Source organism: Mytilus edulis, chromosome 12, assembly GCF_963676685.1.
Source record: "Mytilus edulis chromosome 12, xbMytEdul2.2, whole genome shotgun sequence".
Taxonomy (NCBI): Eukaryota; Metazoa; Mollusca; class Bivalvia; order Mytilida; family Mytilidae; genus Mytilus; species Mytilus edulis.
Window position 1 is genome coordinate 77,474,642 of NC_092355.1, and position 25,482 is coordinate 77,500,123.

The window sequence follows — 25,482 nt, forward strand, 5'->3', positions numbered from 1 at the left end:
ATTCCCTGTATTCAGTGTACACCCCAGTTAAAAACAGTATACAGGGACCTCCTTTTTCCTATTCATTTTATGGTATCAAATCTACAAAAGCACACATCCTTCATGTGATAACAATGTGTAATGAAAGCAAGAGGATTACTCAATAGTTCTGGCGTGTATGGTACACCTGAAAAATTTTGGTACACACAATGCATTTTGCGGTCGGGGAGTACTCACAGCCTTCTGAATGAGAGCATTTACTACAGATGTCCTGAAATGTAATGTTCTTTTCTGGTTTTATTTACTGGTGAATACTTTTTGATCAAAATAAAAGCATTGATAACACATAAGTTCAGCTTCAGGTTGGGGTTTTTTTTCAGGGCATCGGGTACCCCCAAACATTTTTTTCTCAATGTGCCACAGGAATAAGTATTTAATACTCCAAGTTCTGTAAATAGTTCTGGCGACACGTAATAATTGTCCATTTACAAAATTGTAAAAACATGCAGGACGGAAGCCCTCAAAATTGTCTTCACTATCGCCATCATTGAAGAATTCATTAATTTGTTCGTTGTCACTACAGTCGGTATCTGCCAATACAGCTTATTTTTGTAAGCATTTGCAATTGAACACCATATCTACCACTATATGTACCTGTAAGTATTCCATCACTTCTTTATACTGCCTCTGTTGTTTTTCTGCTGCTAGATTGTATGGAGTATCACCCTGAAATACAGATAAATCTTTATATTGTTTTCATCTGATAACTACAAAGAAGATTTTTGTAACACAAATCTTACAATTAGTATAAGTAGCAACTGAGTGGTGTTTTTTTTTATAGATGCTAACCGGATTATATTCCTTCATTACATATAACTGATGAGACGACATTCAGATTATTTTTCACAATTGTTTGAAGACTTTAAATAGGCTTTTTACTTTTGTTTTTAAAGCATATGAATAAAACTTGATCTGTTACCATTTGATCTTTGTCGTTTTCTTTGCAGTTTAAAGATTGGTAAATGTATCCTTATGTCTACATAAGGGATGTGGGACTTTGGGGGGTCTTCATTTTTAACTTTCTTTTCTAATTTTTTAGACATATTATTGAGTCCTGTATATTTCAACACACAAATATTATTCTCTAACCTTTATATTTCAACACACAAATATTATTCTCTAATCTTTATATGTTTGCACCCACTTCTCTCCATTTTCTATGTTTTTTCAAGGTAAGATAAGTCAAGAAAAGTGGGGTATTCCCTGTATTCAGTGTACACCCCAGTTAAAAACAGTATACAGGGACCTCCTTTTTCCTATTCATTTTATGGTATCAAATCTACAAAAGCACACATCCTTCATGTGATAACAATGTGTAATGAAAGCAAGTGTTTAATGAGTTAAAAATCAAGCTTATTTCAAGTATAATTTGATGCATAACTCACAACAAAACAATTCCTGTGTTCACCAACTCATACCTTGATCATCAATTATGAGATGACAAAAATACATTTTAATGACTTGGGAATTAAAATTTAATGAATAAAACTTTTCAATAGAAGTGAACATAATAATCATGCAGCTTGGTCAATTAATTTATAAACAAAAGATATGCTGTTTTTTCGAGGTTCTAGAAAAAACAAGGTTTCACTTGTATGTTTTGTTGTTCCTAGAATACTTTAAGTATGTACAAATGCAACTGATACAGTTATAATGTAAAACGTGCCCTTTTGTAAATTTCATACCATAAACTGAAAAATAAAAACACATTTAAACTGGTCTTGTTTACACAAGAGGTTAAAGCAGGGAATTGATGTATCCAACATTTTCTGACTTGTGTCCAACCTGTTCGAAGTCGAAGACAAAGTAGGATTGATTTAAAAGCACGATTCAGACCATTTTTACTCAAAGATTTTATCCTTTAAACAGGAACAGAGGTAAAAGACAAAGCCAATCAAGGGGCACTCAGTGGGTTGAAAGATGTTTCAGATTTTTTATTTTCAAATATCACACTTGAACACTACACAAATCGTGAAGCCAGCAAGGCAGTTTGTTTTCCTTGATTCCAAATCATATAGACTCTTCAATGCAAAAATACCTTGATTTTAAAACGCTTGTTGATCACAGCATCGGAAAGGTATGACAAATCAAAGTGCTGGATAGCACCTCTGGAAAGTTTGCAACTGTATATGTGTATTATTTCAAATAGGTTATAGACGTGTATTATACCACTTTCTTGGTTCATAGCAGGCTTGACTAGCTGATATAAGTTTTACAGTGATATTATTTAATTTACCGCCCACCGTCCACCTTCCTAACACCTTCAATTATGTTTCATGACAAGGGAAACATCTGTTTTTACTAGTGGTATATATTTTATTTTATTAATTTCAATTCCTTGATGGAATTTTATCACCGGTTATTTCTAAAATTTCATTCATCCCCAAGCATTTCGGGGGAAAATTTTATCAAATTTATTCCAGCGCCAGTTTGATAGACCCCTGCTACTCTACTAGCATATGGGCTATTCCCATGCAGACCTTGCACACAACGGCTGCAGATGAGACACCTAGTCTCATCACCTAAGTGGAGAACCCTCGCTTCACATTCCCCGGCTGACGTATTGTTGGGCAGGCAGGTTCCTCTCACACTGGAGGTTGCAAGCTGACTTGCTCAGGTAGGAATTCAAAATTGTCTTTTATGTTGAGTGTTTCCCTAAGGCCAAAACCAGATTGATTAATTGTTTTTTTATAATAAAATTATTATTCATTCTAATATATCTTTCTGCTTTAAGCCAGTATGATTTGCTAAGACCATGTTTTTGGTTTACACACATATATCCCTTATGTTACATTTGGTATTGTTTTTCGGAGCTGGTATTTGCTCAATTACAAGGATGATATTTGGACATTAATTGAGATTTGCTCTATTATGAGAGTATCACTTTGAGTAAGTGTTTTGATCACTGACATTAGAGGCATAGACAAGGAGTATTGGCAAACCACTCACTCCAACAACTATACAAATAAAACAACAGCATATATATATATATACTAAAAGTACAGAAACAATATCCCACTTTATGAGACTCAATAAATATACAACATTACACTGAGAAAAATAAATATGAGACTACAGAAAAGAATAACAATATAAGACAACAGAATACAAACTTGGCTTGTTTGTATCAATCTGATTTAGTAGAATTTTATATTGTATTACTAGGAACTTTACGACAAGTCGACAGAGGATATGAAAATAAAATATACTCATTCAGATTCCGACACATATGTTTTTCTCCATTTCTCTGAGAAGGAATAACGTTAGATTCCGTACACCATAACGTCACACGTTTTTGGTCAAATTCTAGGCCTATCGATCAACTTTGAAGCCATTTATTTCAAAAACAAGGATGGTGACATATGAGTTTCTATACGTGTATGGATTCACTCTGCAATCCTGGATATTATGTTAGTTTTTTTGTTTTTCTCCGTATATAAGAAAATAGCCATCCATTCGAAAATCTAAAAAGGTTAGCCGGAAAAACAGCATTTCCCCTATATACCTAAGTAAAATTGTCGCCAAAATTGACGTTTTCCTATGAAAATTACAAAAAAACACAAGAGTGCACACGCTGAAATGTCTCGCCTTCTATACAAATCATTGATATTATGTTGATAGTCCTAAGTATAAAGCTAAGCTTTAATACAACTGTCGCATAAACTAAACATTAACCAAGATAACTAAACAAAGACCAATGAACCTTGAAAATGAGGTCAAGGTCAGATGAACCATGCCAGGCAGACATGTACAGCTAACAATGCTTCTATACAACATATATAGTTGACCTATTACTTATAGTTTAAGAAAAATAGACCAAAACACAAAAACTTAACACTGTGCAATGAACCGTGAAAATGAGGTCACGGTCAAATAAAACCTGCGCGACTGACATAAAGATCATAAAATATTTCCATACACCAAATATAGATGACCTATGGCATATAGTATTAGATAAAAAGACCAAAACTCAAAAACTTAACTTTGACCACTGAACCATGAAAATGAGGTCAAGTTCACATGACATCTGCCCGCTAGATAGGTACACCTTACAATCATTCCATACAACAAATATAGTAGACCTATTGCATATAGTATGAGAAAAACAGACCAAAACACAAAAATTTAACTATAACCACTGAACCATGAAAATGAGGTCAAGGTCAGATGACACCTGCCAGTTGGACATGTACACCTTACAGTCCTTCCATAGACTGAATATGCTAGCCCTATTGCTTGTAGTATCTGAGATATGGACTTGACCACCAAAACTTAACCTTGTTCACTGATCCATGAAATGAGGTCGAGGTCAAGTGAAAACTGTCTGACAGACATGAGGACCTTTCAAGGTACGCACATATCAAATATAGTTATCCTATTACTTATAATAAGAGAGAATTCAACATTACAAAAAATCTGAACTTTTTTTTCAAGTGGTCACTGAACCATGAAAATGAGGTCAAGGACATTGGACATGTGACTGACCGAAACTTCGTAACATGAGGCATCTATATACAAAGTATGAAGCATGCAGGTCTTCCACCTTCTAAAATATAAAGCTTTTAAGAAGTTAGCTAACACCGCCGCCGTAGCCGCCGTAGCCGCCGCCGCCGCCGGATCACTATCCCTATGTCGAGCTTTCTGCAACAAAAGTTGCAGGCTCGACAAAAAATGGTGACCCCCATTTTTTATAACATATTCGACTGTAACTCGATTCAAAGTACACATATGCCAAAAATTTTGGAAAACGGGAGATATGCCTTTTGGTATCGTGTTACCTTAATTCAAACAAAAAATTCAAGTTGTACATTGAGGCGAAAGGTCAAGCTCACATGAAGTTTCTATTGCCACTACCCTCACCATCTTATGACAATACATCTACATGCCACATATTCAGAAGCAAGGTCAATTGGAAATTATATTTTGAGGTCAAGGTAATATACACACTGTATCCCGATGACACACCCAACGTGCATAGGTCAAGAGTCAAAAAGTCATATTCTGGTCAATAGTTCCATGTCAAAAATATACACAGCAGTCATGCACGAAAGTTCACCATGGTACACATAACAATGTCTTATGTCATGATGCACTACACATGCCAAATACAGAAGACCTAGGTCAGAGACAGAAACACAAGTCATATAACTTAACTCAAATGGAACGGTACTTGTATTGCAGGTCACTACAATTGCCTTCAATATAGAACATAAACTCTCCCAACACTGCAAAATTAAAACCGTCTTTCACAAAAGTTTAACAGGATTCTTTGAAACAATTATCTTACCACTATCAATTGAGAATCGAGTCGTGCAGTTATGTCAATAAATTAAAACAGTAAGCACTAAAAACTAAACACTAGGGTTTACCATTAATTTCAAACCTAACCATGTGATAGTTCTAAGGTAAACTGATTGAAACACATGATACAGCCATGAAATTTAATAGTACGACAAAACAATACAAGACAGAGTTGTAAACAAATGAAATTAATGATGCATACGAATTTTTAATCACAATGCACAAATAAGGAACCGTAGTTAACACTGTATATTTATATAAACGACCAATCTTGTAAATAAATAAATAAATAAATATGCAGTAGCTTCCTGAAAGGCTGAAAAAAAAACATATTGTGTAACCTTTTAATACAAATATTAATCTGGCCAAGAACTACAACCTGGCTGTGGAACGAATTCTTTCCGACTTGAATTCTGACATAGCTTTGGTTCTAACTGATGTTTTTTATATCCACCAATCAACCTTTTTGGCACTCTCTTGTTTAACAAGAAATCGATAGCCTGTTTTTTACGAGCTTTTAACCTGTTTAATTTGACACGTAAACTTTTTTGATATGCACAATCATATATTTCACGTTTACGTATTTTTTTCAGAGCCACTACCGCACGGGACTTCTACCTAGACCACAACCTACAGCTTTTAGGGTCTTAGCCAATGCAACATCCCTTTTATTATTGACTTTCAAGACTGCTGCAGATGCACGGCCTAAGGCATGCATTGCCTGAAAAATTCTTATTCTTAGGTAGGTATGAAGAAATTGTCCTATTGACGGACTCACACTTATTAGTATTGCTGAACAATTGCATCTGATTTAATGCGGCCTGAGAAAGTTTCATTTCTAACAATGATTCTATTAATAATTTGTCAGTCTTATTTGGTTTCAAAGACCCATTTTGTAAACCATGACTGCTAAGGTTAATAGATTTGTACCACCAACTAGTTTTTATACCACCATTACATAGTGGTATGCTCCATCTACACGTATCGATAAATTACCACTATAACAATTCACGAAAGACTTAACAATGCGGGGCAAACATTTTGAAATTTGTTGTCGGCCACCATTATATTTTGCAAATAAACATTTCATTATACCTTGTGAACGTAATTTTAAATCATTGGCAAAAGCTGTTTTAACACAATGTTTAATATTATTCCTTTGGGCCTTAGTAGCTCCAGGAAACATACCGACACTAAATTTTGCTCGCAATACCTCAGGGAACTGACTTTGACCCAGGTGTATAGTATCTGCCAGTCTATTTACTGACCATAAAGGGTCAAATATTTCTTGCATTGCTTCTCGTAAACCTTGTACACTTTTTGCATCCCCATCAGTAGTACAATAGTCCACAAGTAAATCAAGTTTAGCAATTTTTTTACCTATTTCATACCCAAGATCCTTCTCACTCAAAGGATCATACCTATTTGTTTTTGATGTGCAGTACTCGTGATTAGGACATTCAATGTCATAACCTTTACCGCGTAACGATGCAACAACCCAGCAAAGTTTGTTTACAAGGTGAACACCAATGATATCATGATTGTCAGTTTCATAGTGACATAGGAGGAATACATGAACCAGTTAAAAGAAGTTGTGCGCTATCATTACCAATATTCACGCCAGTATGAAACCCATAGTTAATTGTAGCACTATCACGTCAAGTGTTAATTTCTCTAAATAGTTTATATTTTTCTGAAATAAATTTACACTTGGTACACTTCATTTCCCAAATCCAACTAAGACCCCATAGAGTCTCTTGTACCAGTTCAAAATGTGGAAAAACACACTTTGGACTTTTATTTAAATGACAAATTATAAGACTATTAAGATCTCTATCTACTGTTATATTTTCAGTACTTTTCTCCTCTAGATATTCATCTAAATAATCATCTGACAATTTATTGGGTCTTAGTAGATTGACTGTAGTTGCACATTTTTCAGTTTGTGGGGCTACATAAGATTTTTTATCGTAACTCTCTTTTAAGTACAGCTTGAATTCCTTTTCTGTAAGGCTGGGTAACCAGACAGATTCTGTGGTGTTTTTAGGTGTCAAATCTGTAGTGGAATTAGAAAATTTAAGTTTAGGTGGTGCAGGTGAAACTTGCATAGATAAATTTTTTAAAACATGTGTATATGGAGGTGTAGATGGAGCAGTAGATGGAGCAACACCATTTTTAACACCACAACCTTGATCTGTTGTAAGGGATACAAAACGCAATAGATTGGCTTGGTTACCAACCTTATATTGGTTTCTTTTCCTTTTCCCTTTCATTATTGAATAAATATACACTCTGTTATGTTTGTACAATTCTAAAAAATTATGACATCATAAAGTCATGACATCACAATGTTATCTTCACCAAAGAAAAGCACAATTTTTCCCTATTTGAACAATCGCACAAAAAGAACTCAAAAATGGTTATTACTTGATGGATTTTAAAACTAAAACCTGTTTTAGAATGGTCTGTGAATGATCTTAACAGTGTTATAAAAATAAAAATGTTCTATTCCTTCTATCATTCTCTATGAAAGAAACAAATATCAAAAACATTATTTTCTGAGTGAAAAAATCCTTAAATCTACCTTATTTGCAGTTAAAAACACAAAATTTTCATGATTTATTATCTAAATATGATGATTTTTATAAAGTCAGTAAGCTAAGGTAATGAAGGTTTGTTGAAAGACACTTTAAGCTATGAAAAGTCTTAATCAATGTCTAAATTGCGAATTGATAACATATGGATTTTGTGCTTTTTTCTATTAAAAGATATAAGGAACAGTAATAAGCATGCTTATTTAAAAATACTAAAAATTAACTTATTTTATTTCAGACGCAGAAAAAAACTGTTCGAAAAGGTGTACCGATGGAATTTATACTGCAATACAAGTGGAATCTGACATTTGCTGATCTAATATGGGTCAGGATCCCTAATGGACCTTGAGATGAGGAACTCAGATGATGTAATTAAAAAACAATATCAGTCCACCATACAATTGTAGATGCTGTGATTTTAAAAATGGACATAAATGAACAATAAGAACTGTTTTATAGAGCTGCTGATGTGATGGGAAAAGAAATATGTAGATTTGACCTGAAATAAATTATAAGAAAGGACAATTTTTTTATTGAATTTTATGATCAGAATTTTGGGATTATTTCATGAGATATCACCATCTTCTGGGGTCCAGCAATTTGCGAAAAAAATAATCTCACTTGCCACCCCGAAAATTTAACCACACATGTATAAATGTATCAGCTTCGATATGAGCCATCATACATGTTCAAGTAAACGATATGGACTGCGTTACCATTACCGCCTATGGAGAATTAATTATAAATGTTGACCCATCTGTATACCCTATCCACACCCTCCTATATTTGTATTCCCCATCCACACCCTCCTATATCTGTATACCCCATCCTGAGCCTTCTATATCTGTATACCCTATCCACACCAACCTATATCTGTATACCCCACCCACATCCTCCTATATCTATATACCCCATTCACACCATCCTATATCTGTATATCCCATCCACACTCTCCTATATCTGTATACCCTATCCAAACCCTCATATATCTGTATACCCCATCCAAATCCTCCTATATCTGTATACTCCATCCACACCCTCCTTTATTTGTATACCCCATTCATACCCTACTATATATGTGTACCCCATCCACACCCTCCTCTACGTGTATACCTTATTTCTACCCTCCTATATCTATATACCCATCCACACCCTCCTCTATTTTTATACCCTATTTCTACCCTCCTATATCTATATACCCCATCCACACCCTCCTCTACTTGTATACCTTATTTCTACCCTCCTATATCTATATACCCCATCCACACCCTCTATTTTTATACCCTATTTCTACCCTCCTATATCTATATACCCCATCCACACCCTCCTCTACTTGTATACCCTATTTCTACCCTCCTATATCTATATACCCCATCCACACCCTCCTCTATTTTTATACCCTATTTCTACCCTCCTATATCTATATACCCCATCCACACTCTCTATTTTTATACCCTATTTCTACCCTCCTATATCTATATACCCCATCCACATCCTCCTCTACTTGTATACCCTATTTCTACCCTCCTATATCTTTATATTGTTATTTTACAGCATTTTATAGTTTTTAGTGTTATCACTGATATTGTTAAAATAAGAAAATAAATAAATTATGACAAAGATGATAGGTATCTCTGCCACTAGACAATTTGAATACAGGAATTTGAAAAAAATTATAGTCTTCATCATGTTTATAGGATCATCTCTTTCAAATTATTTTCAAAGTGCCGACACAATATAAAATTATTAAACATTTTTTATTGCCTCCTTGTTGAACATACAAATATTGTCTAGTGATTAGTCTTTGTTATAATTGTCATGACAACGGATTGGTGTAAGTTTTGTTTAACAAGCTGTTTGTTTACACTGACTTTAATTACAGCTAGATAGTCTTGGTGTTTTATAGTTAAATTTAGCCATTCAAGTCTATAACTTTTTCATATTTTAAGTCCAATTTAAATAATCATATGACTTTTAACTATAGCCTTTACACAGAATCCAACCATATGTTATACATCATTTTAGTGATTCATTACTTAATAGTTGAACACTGGTCATATACTATAAAATATTACCTGATGTGTTTTAATCAAGGGACTGGCACCTCCTTGTTCTACTAGACATCTTGTGATCTGTAGATATCCCCCCTCAGCAGCCCAATGTAAGGCTGTGTATCCACCATTCTATAATATAACCAAATAACATGTAACTATTATGTACAATACTTTGTTATCAATATCAATAATATACAACATATCCTAAAACTGACATCAAAACTTGTCTGATAAACTGGACAATGTTGTGTAATAAATATAAACAAAATATATATCACATCAATCAGTGGTCAAAACTGAATAAAATGACCAGTCACACTTGTATTTATATTGTACATAAACAATAAATAAACATGTTTTGTTGTGAGATGTCAAAATTTCCATTAAACCTGATATCTTAAAATAAATATTTTTTTCAAGAAATGTGTAAAATAATTTTATCAATGGATTCAGTAGAACAAAACAAGTAAAATGAGACCCCACTTTATATGATTCTTCATTAAAACTGTCTGATTAACAACAGGAATTAGTGTAGATTCAGTATCATTGTCCATTTTAATAAAAAAAAAAAAAATTTAAAGAAACATGAAAAAAGTAATATTTTCTGATTCAGAACAATAATACGAGTAAAATGAGACCCCACTTGATATAATTATTACAAATATTTGTTCATTAAAACTGTCTAATTAACAACATGATTTAGTGTAGATTAATAGTAATGTGATCAGACTAAGTAGATAACATACCTCTGTGATGTCGATCTTACATCCTCTGTCAATGAGGAGACGACAGACCTCCAGGTGTCCTTCATAGGCAGCCCTCATTAATGCTGTCAATCCATCCTCCTGGAATAATACAACTGACATCAAAACTTGTCTGATAAACTGGACAATGTTGTGTAATAAATATAAACAAAATATAGATCACATGAATCAGTGGTCAAAACTGAATAAAATGACCAGTCACACTTTGTATTTATATTGTATATAAACAATAAATAAACATGTTTTGTTGTGAAATGTCAAAACTTCCATTAAACCTCATATCTTAAAAAAATATTTTTTTCAAGAAATGTGTGAAATAATTATATCAATGGATTCAGTAGAACAAAACAAGTAAAATGAGACCCCACTTTATATAATTATTACAAATATTTGTTCATTAAACCTGTCTAATTAACAACATGATTTAGTGTAGATTCAGTATCATTGTCCATTTTAATAAAAAAAAAAAAAATTTAAAGAAACATGAAAAAAGTAATATTTTCTGATTCAGAACAATGCTATGAGTAAAATGAGACCCCATTTTATATAATTATTACAAATATTTGTTCATTAAACCTGTCTAATTAACAACATGATTTAGTGTAGATTCAGTATCATTGTCCATTTTAATAAAAAAAAAAAAAATTTAAAGAAACATGAAAAGGAGTAATATTTTCTGATTCAGAACAATAATACGAGTAAAATGAGACCCCACTTGATATAATTATTACACATATTTGTTCATTAAAACTGTCTAATTAACAACATGATTTAGTGTAGATTAATAGTAATGTGATCAGACTAAGTAGATAACATACTGTTGTGGTGTCGATCTTACATCCTCTATCAATGAGGAGTTTACAGACCTCCAGGTCTCCTCCCATGACAGCCTCCATTAATGCTGTCTCTCCAACAAACATCTGGAATAATACAACTGACATCAAAACTTGTCTGATAAACTGGACAATGTTGTGTAATAAATATAAACAAAATATATATCACATGAATCAGTGGTCAAAACTGAATAAAATGACCAGTCACACTTGTATTTATATTGTATATAAACAATAAATAAACATGTTTTGTTGTGAAATGTCAAAACTTCCATAAAACCTGATATCTTAAAAAAATATTTTTTTCAAGAAATGTGTAAAATAATTATATCAATGGATTCAGTAGAACAAAACAAACAAAATGAGACCCCACTTTATATGATTCTTACAAATATTTGTTTGTTAAAACTGTCTAATTAACAACAGGAATTAGTGTAGATTCAGTATCATTGTCCATTTTAACAAAATATTTTTTTTAAGAAACATGAAAAGGAGTAATATTTTCTAAATCAGAACAATAATATGAGTAAAATGAGACCCCACTTTATATAAATATCACAAATAATAGTAAATTAAACCTCTCTTATTGACAACATGATTTAGTGTAGATTAATAGTAATGTGATCAGACTAAGTAGATAACATACATCTGTGATGTCGATCTTACATCCTCTATCAATGAGGAGTCTACAGATCTCCAGGTGTCCATTCCCGGCAGCCCACATTAATGCTGTCAATCCAGTAACCTGGAATAATACAACTGACATCAAAACTTGTCTGATAAACTGGACAATGTTGTGTAATAAATATAAACAAAATATATATCACATGAAGCAGTGGTCAAAACTGAATAAAATGACCAGTCACACTTGTATTTATGTTGATCATAAACAACAAATAAACAACTGTTTTTTTGTGAGATGTCAAAACTTCCATCAGAACTGTCAAGTAAATTTATTTTTGGTATTTTTAAAAAATGAACAAAATATTTATATCAATGGATTCATTACAATTCTCTGAGTAAAATGACATCTCACTTTATATAATTCTTACAAGTATTTGTTAATATAATGATTAAATCTGACTGATTAACATGATTCAGAATAATGATCAATTTTTTAAAAAGTAACTTTTTCAAAAAAATATGAAAAATAGTTACATTTCCTGATTTAGCATGAGGAGACAAACATAATGAGACCCCATTTTATATGATTCTTACAAATATTTGTTGTCCATTCAACCTGTCTAATTAACAACATAATTTTGTATATATTAAGGAATGTGGTCAAAGTGAAGCAATAACATACATGTGTGATATTTGTTTTACACCCGCTGTAAAACCTTGGTGTAAAAAATGGTCTTGTAAATATCCTTTGCGTACTTTTTTTCTCTCATTTAAACTGTTAAATCAAAAACAGATTTCATACATATATTATGTTCTGAAGTAATTTGTAGTTGTGTGTTCTATACTGCTTGTGTATAATCTGTTATGTTCTGAGGTAACTTGTAGTTATGTGTTTTTTTACTGCTTATGTATAATTTGTTATGTTCTGAAGTAACTTGTAGTTTTATGTTGATACTGCTTGTGTATAATCTGTTATGTTCTGAAGTAACTTGTAGTTGTATAGTTTATACTGCTAATGTACAATCTGTTATGTTCTGAAGTAACTTGTAGCTGTATAGTTTATACTGCTAATGTACAATCTGTTATGTTCTGAAGTAACTTGTAGTTGTATAGTTTATACTGCTAATGTACAATCTGTTATGTTCTGAAGTAACTTGTAGTTGTGTGTTTTATACTGCTTGTGTACAATCTGTTATGTTCTGAAGTAACTTGTGGTTGTATAGTTTATACAGCTAATGTACAATCTGTTATGTTCTGAAGTAACTTGTAGTTGTATAGTTTATACTGCTAATGTACAATCTGTTATGTTCTGGAGTAACTTGTAGTTGTATAGTTTATACTGCTAATGTACAATCTGTTATGTTCTGAAGTAACTTGTAGTTGTATAGTTTATACTGCTGATGTACAATCTGTTATCTTCTGAAGTAACTTGTAGTTGTATGTTTATACTGCTTATGTATAATCTGTTATGTTCTGAAGTAACTTGCAGTTGTATGTTTTATACTGCTAATGTACAATCTGTTATGTTCTGAAGTAACTTGTAGTTGTATGTTTATACTGCTTATGTATAATCTGTTATGTTCTGAAGTAACTTGTAGTTGTGTGTTTAATACTGCTGATGTACAATCTGCTATGTTCTGAAGTAACATGTAGTTATGTGTTTTATACTGCTTATGTACAATCTGTTATGTTCTGAGGTAACTTGTAGTTCCATATTTTATACTGCTTGTGTACAATCTGTTATGCTTATGTTTAATCTGTTATGTTCTGAAGTAACTTGTAGTTGTGTGTTTTATACTGCTTATGTACAATCTGCTATGTTCTGAAGTAACATGTAGTTATGTGTTTTATACTGCTTATGTACAATCTGTTATGTTCTGAGGTAACTTGTAGTTCTATATTTTATACTGCTTGTGTACAATCTGTTATGCTCAGAAGTAATTTGTAAATGTGTGTTTTATACTGCTGGTGTACAATCTGTTATGTTCTGAAGTAACTTGTATTTGTATGTTTATACTGCTTATGTACAATCTGTTATGTTCTGAAGTAGCTTGTAGTTGTGTGTTTTATACTGCTAATGAACAATCTGTTATGTTCTGAAGTAACTTGTAGTTGTGTGTTTTATACTGCTAATGTACAATCTGTTATGTTCTGAAGTAACTTATAGTCATGTGTTTTATACTGCTTATGTACAAACTGTTATGTTCTGAGGTAACTTGTAGTTGTATATTTTATACTGCTTGTGTACAATATATTATGTTCTGAAGTAACTTGCATTTGTATGTTTATACTGCTTATGTACAATCTGTTATGTTCTGAAGTAACTTGCAGTTGTATAATTTATACTGCTGATGTACAATCTGTTATGTTCTGAGGTAACTTGTATTTGTATGTTTATACTGCTTGTGTACAATCTGTTATGTTCTGAAGTAACTTATAGTCATGTGTTTTATACTGCTTATGTACAATTTGCTATGTTCTGAGGTAACGTGTAGTTATGTGTTTTATACTGCTTATGCATAATCTGTTATGTTCTGAAGTAATTTGTAGTTGTGTGTTTTATACTGCTGGTGTACAATCTGTTATGTTCTGAAGTAACTTGTATTTGTATGTTTATACTGCTTATGTACAATCTGTTATGTTCTGAAGGAACTAGTGGTTGTGTGTTTTATACTGCTAATGTACAATCTGTTATGTTCTGAAGTTACTTGCAGTTGTATATTTTATACTGCTGATGTACAATCTGTTATGTTCTGAGTTATCTTGTATTTGTCTGTTTATACTGCATGTGTTCAATCTGTTATGTTCTGAGGTAACTTGTAGTTGTATGTTTATACTGCTGGTGTACAATCTGTTCTGTTCGGAAGTAACTTGTAGTCATGTGTTTTATACTGCTGATGTACAATCTGTTATGTTCTGAGGTAACTTGCAGTTGTATATTTTATACTGCTTGTGTACAATCTGTTATGTTCTGAAGTAACTTGTAGTCATGTGTTTTATACTGCTTATGTACAATCTGTTATGTTCTGAGGTAACTTGTAGTTGTATATTTTATACTGCTTGTGTACAATTTGCTATGTTCTGAGGTAACTTGTAGTTATGTGTTTTATACTGCTAATGTATTTATACTGCTAATGTACAATCTGTTATGTTCTGAAGTAACTTCTAGTTGTATATTTTATACTGCTGGTGTACAATCTGTTATATTCTGAAGTAACTTGTAGTTATGAGCTTTATACTGCTTATGAACAATCTGTTATGTTCTGAAGTAATTTGCAGTTGTGTTTTATACTGCAGATGTACAATCTGTTATATTCTGTAGTAACTTGCAGTTGTATGTTTTTACTGCTGGTGTACAATCTGTTATGTTCTGAAGTAATTTGTTGTTGTGTGCTTTATATGTCTTATGTGCAATTTGTTCTGTTCTGAAGTAATTTGTAGTTGTGTGTTTAATACTGCTGGTGTACAATCTGTTATAATCTGTAGTAACTTGTAGTTGTGTGTTTTATACTGCTTGTGTACAATCTGTTATGTTCTGAAGTAATTTATTGTTGTGTGTTTCATATTTCTGATGTAGTTTTTTCTGTTCTGAGTAACTTGTAGTTGTGTGTTTCTTCACTGCTCATGTACAATTTGTTATGTTCTGAAGTAACTTGTAGTTGTGTGTTTCTTCACTGCTCATGTACAATCTGTTATGTTCTGAAGTAACTTGTAGTTGTTAGTTTTAACCTGCTGGTGTACAATCTGTTATGTTCTGAAGTCATTTGTATTTGTGTGTTTTATATTTCTTATGTACAGTTTGTTCTGTTCTGAAGTAATTTGTTGTTGTGTGCTTTATATGTCTTATGTACAATTTGTTCTGTTCTGAAGTAACTTGTAGTTGTATGTTTTATACTGCTGGTGTACAATTTGTTATGTTCTGAAGTAACTTGTAGTTGTGTGTTTTATACTGCTGGTGTATAATTTGTTCTGTTCTGAAGTAATTTGTAGTTGTGTGTTTTATATTTCTTATGTACAATTTGTTATGTTCTGAAGTAACTTGTAGTTGTGTGTTTTATACTGCTGGTGTACAATCTGTTATGTTCTGAAGTAACTTGCAGTTATGTGCTTTATACTGCTTATGAACAATCTGTTATGTTCTGAAGTAATTTGCAGTTGTGTTTTATACTGCTGGTGTATAATTTGTTCTGTTCTGAAGTAACTTGTAGTTGTATGTTTTATACTGCTGGTGTACAATCTGTTATGTTCTGGAGTAACCTGTAGTTGTGTGTTTTTTTTATTGCTTATGTACAATTTGTTCTGATCTGAAGTAACTTGTAGTTGTGTGTTTTATACTGCTGGTGTACAATCTGTTATTTTCTGAAGTAATTTGTAGTTGTGTGTTTTATTCTGCTTATGTACAATCTGTTATGTTCTGAAGTAACTTGTTTTTATATTTTTTATACTTCTGTTCTTATAGTTCTAAAGTAAATTGTTGTCCTGTGTTTATGTACAAGTTTCAACATTTTGAAGTTACTTGTAGTTTTCACTGTTTCACTGTGCTTTAATTTTAAGTAACATGTAGTTTTGTGTCTTTTTTTGTTCATGTACCATAATAGGCTGTATCTTCAAATGATTTTTCTATGAATTATTAAAATAAGGTAGTTTTGCGTCTTTTATTGTACATGTACCATAAGACGATAGATGATTTTTCTATAATGTATCAAGTTAAGGTGGTTCTGAATGTGACTATTTTACTTACATCTTGATAATTAATGTCTGCACCATTCTTTAGACATAATTTTAAGGCTTCTATGTCTCCATCCTTAGCAGCTGTAAGAAGTTTCTGTAAGTAAACCATAGAAATAGATTGTAATGAATGTCCTTACTGTTAAATTAGGTAATAATTATGTATTCTTCTGTTTAGCAATGACTACATAAATCAGTAGTATCCTTCTTCAAATAACAGACAGAGAGGAATTCTTTTAATAGCATATAATTGTTGGGACTTATGCACTTTATATCATCAAGAAAAACACCAAGAGTGCACACGCTGAAATGTCTCGCCTTCTTTACTAATCATTGAAATTATGTTGATAGTCCTAAATAAAAAGCTTTATCACAACTGTCACATAAACTTAACATTAACCAAGAAAACTAAACATTGACAAATGAACCATGAAAATGAGGTCAAGGCATGTACAGCTAACAATTCTTCCAAACAACAGATATAGTTGACCTATAGGTTATAGTTTAAGAAAACCAGACCAAAACACAAAAACTTAACACTGAGCAATGAACCGTGAAAATGAGGTCAAGGTCAAATAAAACCTTATATTTGCATACAACAAATATAGTTGACATATTGCATAAAGTATTAAATAAAAAGACCAAAACTCAAAAACTGAACTTTGACCAGTGAACCATGAAAATGAGGTCACGGTCAGATGACACCTGCCAGCTAGACATGTACACCTTACAATCATTCCATACAACAAATATAGTAAACCTATTGCATACAGAATAAGAAAAACAGACCAAAACACAACAAGAGTGCACACGCTGAAATGTCTCGCCTTCTATACTAATCATTGATATTATGTTGATAGTCCTAAGTATAAAGTTAAGCATTATAACAACTGTCACATAAACTTAACATTAACCAAGATAACTAAACAAAGACCAATGAACCTTGAAAATGAGGTCAAGGACAGATGAACCATACCAGGCAGACATGCACAGCTAACAATGCTTCTATACTACATATATAGTTGACCTATTACTAATAGTTTAAGAAAAATAGACCAAAACACAAAAACTTAATATTGTGCAATGAACCATGAAAATGAGGTCATGGTCAAATAAAACCTGCGCGACTGACATAAAGATCATAAAATATTTCCATACACCAAATATAGTTGACCTATAGCATAGAGTATTAGATAAAAAGACCAAAACTCAAAAACTTAACATTGACCACTGAACCATGAAAATGAGGTCAAGTTCACATGACATCTGCCCGCTAGATAGGTACACCTTACAATCATTCCATACAACAAATATAGTAGACCTATTGCATATAGTATGAGAAAAACAGACCAAAACACAAAAATTTAACTATAACCACTGAACCATGAAAATGAGGTCAAGGTCAGATGACACCTGCCAGTTGGACATGTACACCTTACAGTCCTTCCATACACCGAATATACTAGCCCTATTGCTTATAGTATCTGAGATATGGACTTGACCACCAAAACTTAACCTTGTTCACTGATCCATGAAATGAGGTCGAGGTCAAGTGAAAACTGTCTGACAGACATGAGGACCTTGCAAGGTACGCACATATCAAATATAGTTATCCTATTACTTATAATAAGAGAGAATTCAACATTACAAAAAATTTAAACTTTTTTTTCAAGTGGTCACTGAACCATGAAAATGAGGTCAAGGACATTGGACATGTGACTGACGGAAACTTCGTAACATGAGGCATCTATATACAAAGTATGAAGCATCCAGGTCTTCCACCTTCTAAAATATAAAGCTTTTAAGAAGTTAGCTAACACCGCCGCCGCCGCCGCCGCCGCCGCCGCCGCCGCCGGATCACTATCCCTATGTCGAGCTTTCTGCAACAAAAGTTGCAGGCTCGACAAAAACCTTACTGTAACCACTGAACCATGAAAATGAGTTCAAGGTCAGAAGACACCTTCTAGTTGGACATATACACTTAACAGTCCTTCCATACACTGAATATACTAGATCTATTGCTTATAGTATCTGAGATATGGACCTGACCACCAAAACTTAACCTTGTTCACTGATTCATGAAATGAGGTCGAGGTCAAGTGAAAACTGTCTAATGGGCATGAAGACCTTGCAAGGTACACACATACCAAATATAGTAATCCTATTACTTATAATATGAGAGAATTTAACATTACAAAACATTTTTTTTTCAAGTAGTCACTGAACCATGGAAATGAGGTCAAGGACATTGGACATGTGACTGACGGAAACTTCAGAACATGAGGCATCTATATACAAAGTATGAAGCATCCAGGTCTTCAACCTTCTAAAATATAAAGCTTTTAAGACGTTTTCTGCCGTTGGATCACTATCCCTATGTCAAGCTTTCTGCGACTTAAGTCACAGGCTCGACAAAAATTGTTAACCTTCAAAAAATTATTTTTTTATAGAATCATGGACTAGATTTGGCATATCCTTGATTTTTCTTTCTTGTAGTATTTTCTGGACTTTGACCTTTGTCCTTTTAAAGACATGTAATACACTTAGTCCTTTAGTTGCCCCTATTTTTGTCCTTTTTAAGACATGTAGTTGTGTTTCATTCACTTAGTCCTTTAATTGCCTTTTGAAGACATGTAGTTGTGTTTCATTCACTTAGTCCTTTAATTGCCTTTTGAAGACATGTAGTTGTGTTTCATTCACTTAGTCCTTTAATTGCCTTTTGAAGACATGTAGTTGTGTTTCATTCACTTAGTCCTTTAATTGCCTTTTGAAGACATGCAATTGTGTTTCATTCACTTAGTCCTTTAATTGCCCCTTGGTACTGACTCATCCTTTTTTATATCAGCTAGTAGAAATCTCTCTATAACTTACTTAAAGAGTTACATATATAAATGTATGTAGACTGAATAAATGTAGATATGGGATATAATAAAGCAATGAGAATGTAACCCAAAAAGAAAAAAGTGTGTTGTATCAGTCAGCTCTTTATACCAAACAAGAATGTGTCCATAGTACACGGATGCCCCACTCGCACTATCATTTTCTATGTTCAGTGGACCATGAAATTAGGGTCAAAACTTTAATTTGGAATTAAAATTAGAAAGATCATATCATAGGGAACATGTGTACTAAGTTTCAAGTTGATGTAACTTTAACTTCATCAAAAACTACCTTGACCAACAAGAGTGCACCCAACAAGAGTGCACACAGAAATGTCTCACCTCCTTTACTAATCATTGATATTATGTTGATACTCCTAAATCTAAAGCTTTATTACGACTGTCACATAGACTTAACATGAACCATGAAAATGAGGTCAAGGTCAGTTGAACAATATGCCAGGCAGACATGTACAGCTAACAATGCTTCCATACAACAAATATAGTTGACCTATTGCTTATATTTAAGAAAATAGACCAAAACACAAAAACTTAACACTGAGCAATGAACCTTGAAAACCAGGTCAAAGTCAAATAAAACCTGCACGACTGACATATAGATCACAAAATATTTCCATACACAAAATATAGTTGACCTATGACATATAGTATTAGATAAAAAGACCAAAACTCAAAAACTTAACGTTGACCACTGAACCATGAAAATGAGGTCAAGGTCAGATGACATCTGCCCGCTAGACATGTACACCTTACAATCATTCCACACAACAAATATAGTAAACCTATTGCATAAAGTATGAGAAAAACAGACCAAAACACAAAAACTGTATTTTAACCACTGAACCATGAAAATGAGGTCAAGGTCAGATGACACCTGCCCACTAGAAATGTACACCTTACAATCATTCCATACAACAAATATAGTACCTTACAATCATTCCACACAACAAATATAGTAAACCTATTGCATAAAGTATGAGAAAAACAGACCAAAAGACAAAAACTGTATTTTAACCACTGAACCATGAAAATGAGGTCAAAGTCAGATGACACCTGCCCACTAGAAATGAACACCTTACAATCATTCCATACAACAAATATAGTAGACCTATTGCATAAAGTATGAGAAAAACAGACTAAAACACAAAAACTTAACAATAACCACTGAACCATGAAAATGAGGTCAAGGTCAGATGACACCTGCCAGTTGGACATGTACACCTTACAGTCCTTCCATACACCGAATATACTAGACCTATTGCTTATAGTATCTGAGATATGGACTTGACCACAAAAACTTAACCTTGTTCACTGATCCATAAAATGAGGTTGAGGTCAAGTGAAAACTGTCTGACGGGCATGAGGACCTTGCAAAGTACGCACATACTAAATATGGTTATCCTATTACTTACAGTAAGAGAGAATTTAACATTGCAAAAATCTGAACTTTTTTTTCAAATGGTCACTGAACCATGAAAATGAGGTCAAGGACAATGGACATGTGACTGACGGAAACTTCGTAACATGAGGCATTTATATACAAAATATGAAGCATCCAGGTCTTCCACCTTCTAAAATATATAGCTTTTAAGAAGTGAGCTAACACCGCCGCCGCCGCCGGATCACTATCCCTATGTCGAGCTTTCTGCAACAAAAGATGCAGGCTCGACAAAAACTTTAACCTGAACTTTGCACTATCATTTTCTATGTTCAGTGGACCATGAAATTGGGGTCAAAACTATAATTTGGCATTATAATTAGAAAGATCATGTCATGGGGAACATGTGTATCAAGTTTCAAGTTGATTGGACTTCAACTTCATCAAAAACTACCTCGACCAAAAACTTTAACCTGAAGCGAACAGACGCACAGACGGACGCAAAGACGGACGAACGTACGAACAAACGGAGGCACAGACCAGAAAACATAATGCCCCTCTACTATCGTAGGTGGGGCATAAAAATAGATTGGTCTAATTCAACTCACATGAACTGAATAATGGCAAGGGGAGATAACTTCATTATTTTATTTTTTTTATGTAGAAAAATTGTCCCAATATTTTTTTCAAATAACTCTACAGACCTACTTAGAGTTACAAATAAACAAAGATTCTTAAGGTACTACATAAATAATACACTATCTCCCACCACCTACTTTTAGAATCTTTTTTTCACACAACTCCCTCCCACCTCCCTCAAAAGCTGTCACTCCCCTCCTACATCATGTACATTCATACTTGAAAAATATTCGCTAAATTTCATAAACTGCATTTTTGTTTGTTTTGTTCAGTTACTGAATACTGATTCAAATGCTGTTTGTGTCACCAGTGTAATGAGTAGAAATGTTTTTGAGTTCACCTTGCTTTGTCCCAGTTTTGTATTTTTTTGTATTTGGAATAAGTAGTTTGGTAGTTCACTTAGAACTCTTCTAGTTTTTATCTCAAGTTATCACATACTTGTATCTATTTGTACACTAAGGCCAAATAAAAAAGTATGTGTGGTCCCAGTTACATCTGAAAATAAGTTAGGGTAGGTAGGCAGGGATTTTTTTTATTTTATGTTTTTTTTTTTACATTGAGTCTATGGGAGCAACATTCTGACCTTAACAGTGCTTAATGAAAAATGACAAAAATATTTAGGGTAGGCTATTCTTAAGCCGAAAAAGTAGGGACGGTAGGGTTACTGGAACCATACATAATTTTTTATTTGGCCTAATGGGGAACAAAACTACAAATGACAAGGAGACTATTAAGTAAATCTTACCTCATTCCAATCCTCCATTATAGTGTATATCTAATTGTACACTAATGGGGAACAAAACTACAAATCACAAGGAGACTATTAAGTAAATCTTACATCATTCCAACTTTCCATTATAGCCTAAAAATAGAAAGGAAGAATTATAGTCAATATATACTGTTGAGTTTTAATTGAGGTATTTGTGTTATTGCCAATTGAAACATGATCACTATGAGTGGTAAAATACTGACTTAATATTTTCATCTTCTTATTTCATTCAAATAATATATTACAGCATTGAAATAGTCATTCATTTCAACTTTTCTGCACTATTTAAAGTTAATGAACTGAACTCAAAACCTTAAAAATCTAATCACATACCTAAATGAGGTACAAATGCATTCTACAAGCAGGGTGTGACTTTTTCCATCGAACACCAGAACATCTATTGCACTTTTCCAGATCTAAAAATTTCAAAAGTTTTATTTACCAGCATTAAGACACACATAAAGAACAATATTAAATATCGTATTGCAGCTTTTCCAAACACTGTCTATAATCAACTAGAACAGTCACATTAAATTCAATCATTTTTTTTATTCTGTATGTGCCTGTCCACAGACAGGACCTATAACGTAGTGGCTGTAGTTAGAAGCTGTGTACCATATTTATTTTTCCTTCGTTGTTGTAGTAGGCTGTTGATTTTTTCTTTTGAAATGTTTCACATTTTATCATACCAAGGATTTTTATAGATATGGTATGGATTTTGCTCATTGTTGAAGGCTGTTGGACAAACTGTAATTGTGTATATCATTATTCTTTAGTCTAGGGATACATGTATCATTGTTAATCATCACATGAACTTTCATGAACATTTTCTTTATACAATGACTTTGAATAATTTCAAACTATTAGGTAACAGAAAGAAGTTGCACAGCATTAACAACAAGAATGTGTCCTAAGTACACGGATGCCCATTCCGCATTATAATGTTCTATCTTCAGTGGACCGTGAAATGGGGTAAAATCTCTAATTTGGCATTAAAATTAGAAAGATCATATCATAAGGAATATGTGTACTAAGTTTCAACTTGAAGCAGGACAGACGGACCAACGGACGGAAGATCAGACAAACAGACGGACCCACAGATAAAAAAAACATGCCCATAAATGGGGCATAAAAATTGCTGACATTCTACAAATCAACATTTTCAAGCTGTTCATCAAATATAAAATCATTCCCTAACATAGAAGCCGAGAAAAAGAAATGTTCATTGTACAATGAGTGTTGTATAATTTCAAACTATCAACCAATAGGATGTGGCTGTACGACAGATGTGAAAACATGAAGTGGATGTATGACAGATGCGAAAGCAGGAAGTGGATGTATTACAGATGTGAAAACAGGAAGTGGCTGTATGGCAGATGTGAAAACAGGAAGTGGCTGTATGGCAGATGTGAAAAAAAGGAAGTGGCTGTATGGCAGATGTGAAAACAGGAAGTGGCTGTATGGCAGATGTGAAAACAGGAAGTGACTGTATGGCAGATGTGAAAACAGGAAGTGACTGTATGGCAGATGTGAAAAAAAGGAAGTGGCTGTAGGAAGTACACCACTAATTCATGGTCCCATTGCTTTCTATGTTAAATTCCTCCGTTTCAAGTAGGCACACCTCTTTTGTTTTAAGTTCAAATAAAGTGGCAATCATTGCATTTCAAAGCAACACTTTATGGTGTCTTGTAGTGAAAAAATCAACATACCTTTAATTGCATATAAGAAAGAACTGGTTCCCGAAACTTTGGATGTACCAAAACAGGTACTTCAGATCTGACAAACAGACAAAATGTACCCTCTTTTTATAATTTGGTGCATTTTTTTTAATATTCAAAATCAAAAGTCCAAAAGTGTTTTACAATGATCACCAGTCCTTCAGCTTTCATTTGATACCAAAAATACCTAAATATTCTACATATTTTGAAAGTTACACTCATGCGTAGGAACTATTTTGTGTTAAATATGTACTACTTTCTGGTATGTGCTTTCTGGCCGGGCCTGAATTAGTGGTGTTACACCTATAACAGAACCAAACTTGCTATATTGACTTGAGCATTACTTTATTTCATTCTATGATCTATTTCAAGCAATAAAAAACATATAAAGCTTTAGCTCAAATACTATTTTACTAATTTTAAGCTCAAATTGGACTGGTAGTAACATATGGGTTATTCAAAGAAAACTGCATATGGGTATTACCAATGGCCAATATACTTTTTTTATTCTCAATATCATTGTTTTATTTATAAATTTCTATTAGGAAAGCTATGTGCTTACCAATAGTCATATTTTAATCAGAGGTTCTTCATCAAATAAAAATATATTAGTCCAAACTTAAGACATGAATGAGAAAATTGTCCCCCCTTTTTTCTTTAAATTGGAAAAGGGCTTTTTTTTGTATAAACCATAATTCTGTGGTAAAACATAGATTATTAAGAGCAATTTATATATCTCTCAGCTAGATAACTTGCTAAACTGGTTCAAAATTGCATGTACAGTGAGCTTTTAGAATTCTTATATTAGAGTATACCATTTGCATAGATTGTAAAAGGCTACCATATGAAACACAAAAAACTTGAAAAATCATAAGATTATTTTGACCAAGAGCTATTTTATACCATATACAAGTCATAAAATACATGTTTTATTGATTTCAATCACAAAAAATGCAAAAATAAGAACTTGGAGTCAAGTCTTAACTGCATGCATGTTATATGACCATAAAAGGCTAAAATACTTGTGTATGCCAATTCAAGAGCTTAAATTTCCCATAAACAGGATGTTTCACCAAAAAAAGATGATTAAACATGATTACTAACATCAAATTTGACTTATTTTCATTGGGATAGGTACAAC

The 25,482-nt window shown here is 32.9% G+C and overlaps 1 protein-coding gene and 1 long non-coding RNA gene across 5 annotated transcripts in view; both read right to left on the reverse strand.

The window, feature by feature from the left end:
* The window catches only part of LOC139497210 (uncharacterized), a 49,989-nt gene extending 38,309 nt beyond the window's left edge, over positions 1–11,680 (reverse strand). Inside the window, exons 1-4 of the mRNA XM_071285326.1 lie at positions 11,571–11,680; positions 10,735–10,833; positions 10,010–10,117; positions 634–705 (exon numbers count right to left, since the gene is read on the reverse strand). Coding sequence (XP_071141427.1) covers positions 634–705; positions 10,010–10,117; positions 10,735–10,833; positions 11,571–11,672 — 381 coding nt within the window. The 5' untranslated portion in view covers positions 11,673–11,680. The remainder of the gene's footprint in view (positions 1–633; positions 706–10,009; positions 10,118–10,734; positions 10,834–11,570) is intronic.
* A 4,821-nt stretch (positions 11,681–16,501) lies between these two features.
* Positions 16,502–25,482, reverse strand: part of LOC139497224 (uncharacterized) — a 31,534-nt gene continuing 22,553 nt past the window's right edge. For 3 of the 4 annotated variants that reach the window (XR_011657717.1, XR_011657716.1, XR_011657718.1), the window contains 3 exons: positions 22,957–23,039; positions 22,600–22,716; positions 16,506–17,034 (listed from right to left, as the gene is read on the reverse strand). This is a non-coding gene — a long non-coding RNA (uncharacterized lncRNA). Of the gene's footprint in view, positions 17,035–22,599; positions 22,717–22,956; positions 23,040–25,482 lie in introns of all 4 variants that reach the window. The other variant, XR_011657719.1, reaches the window with a different exon arrangement.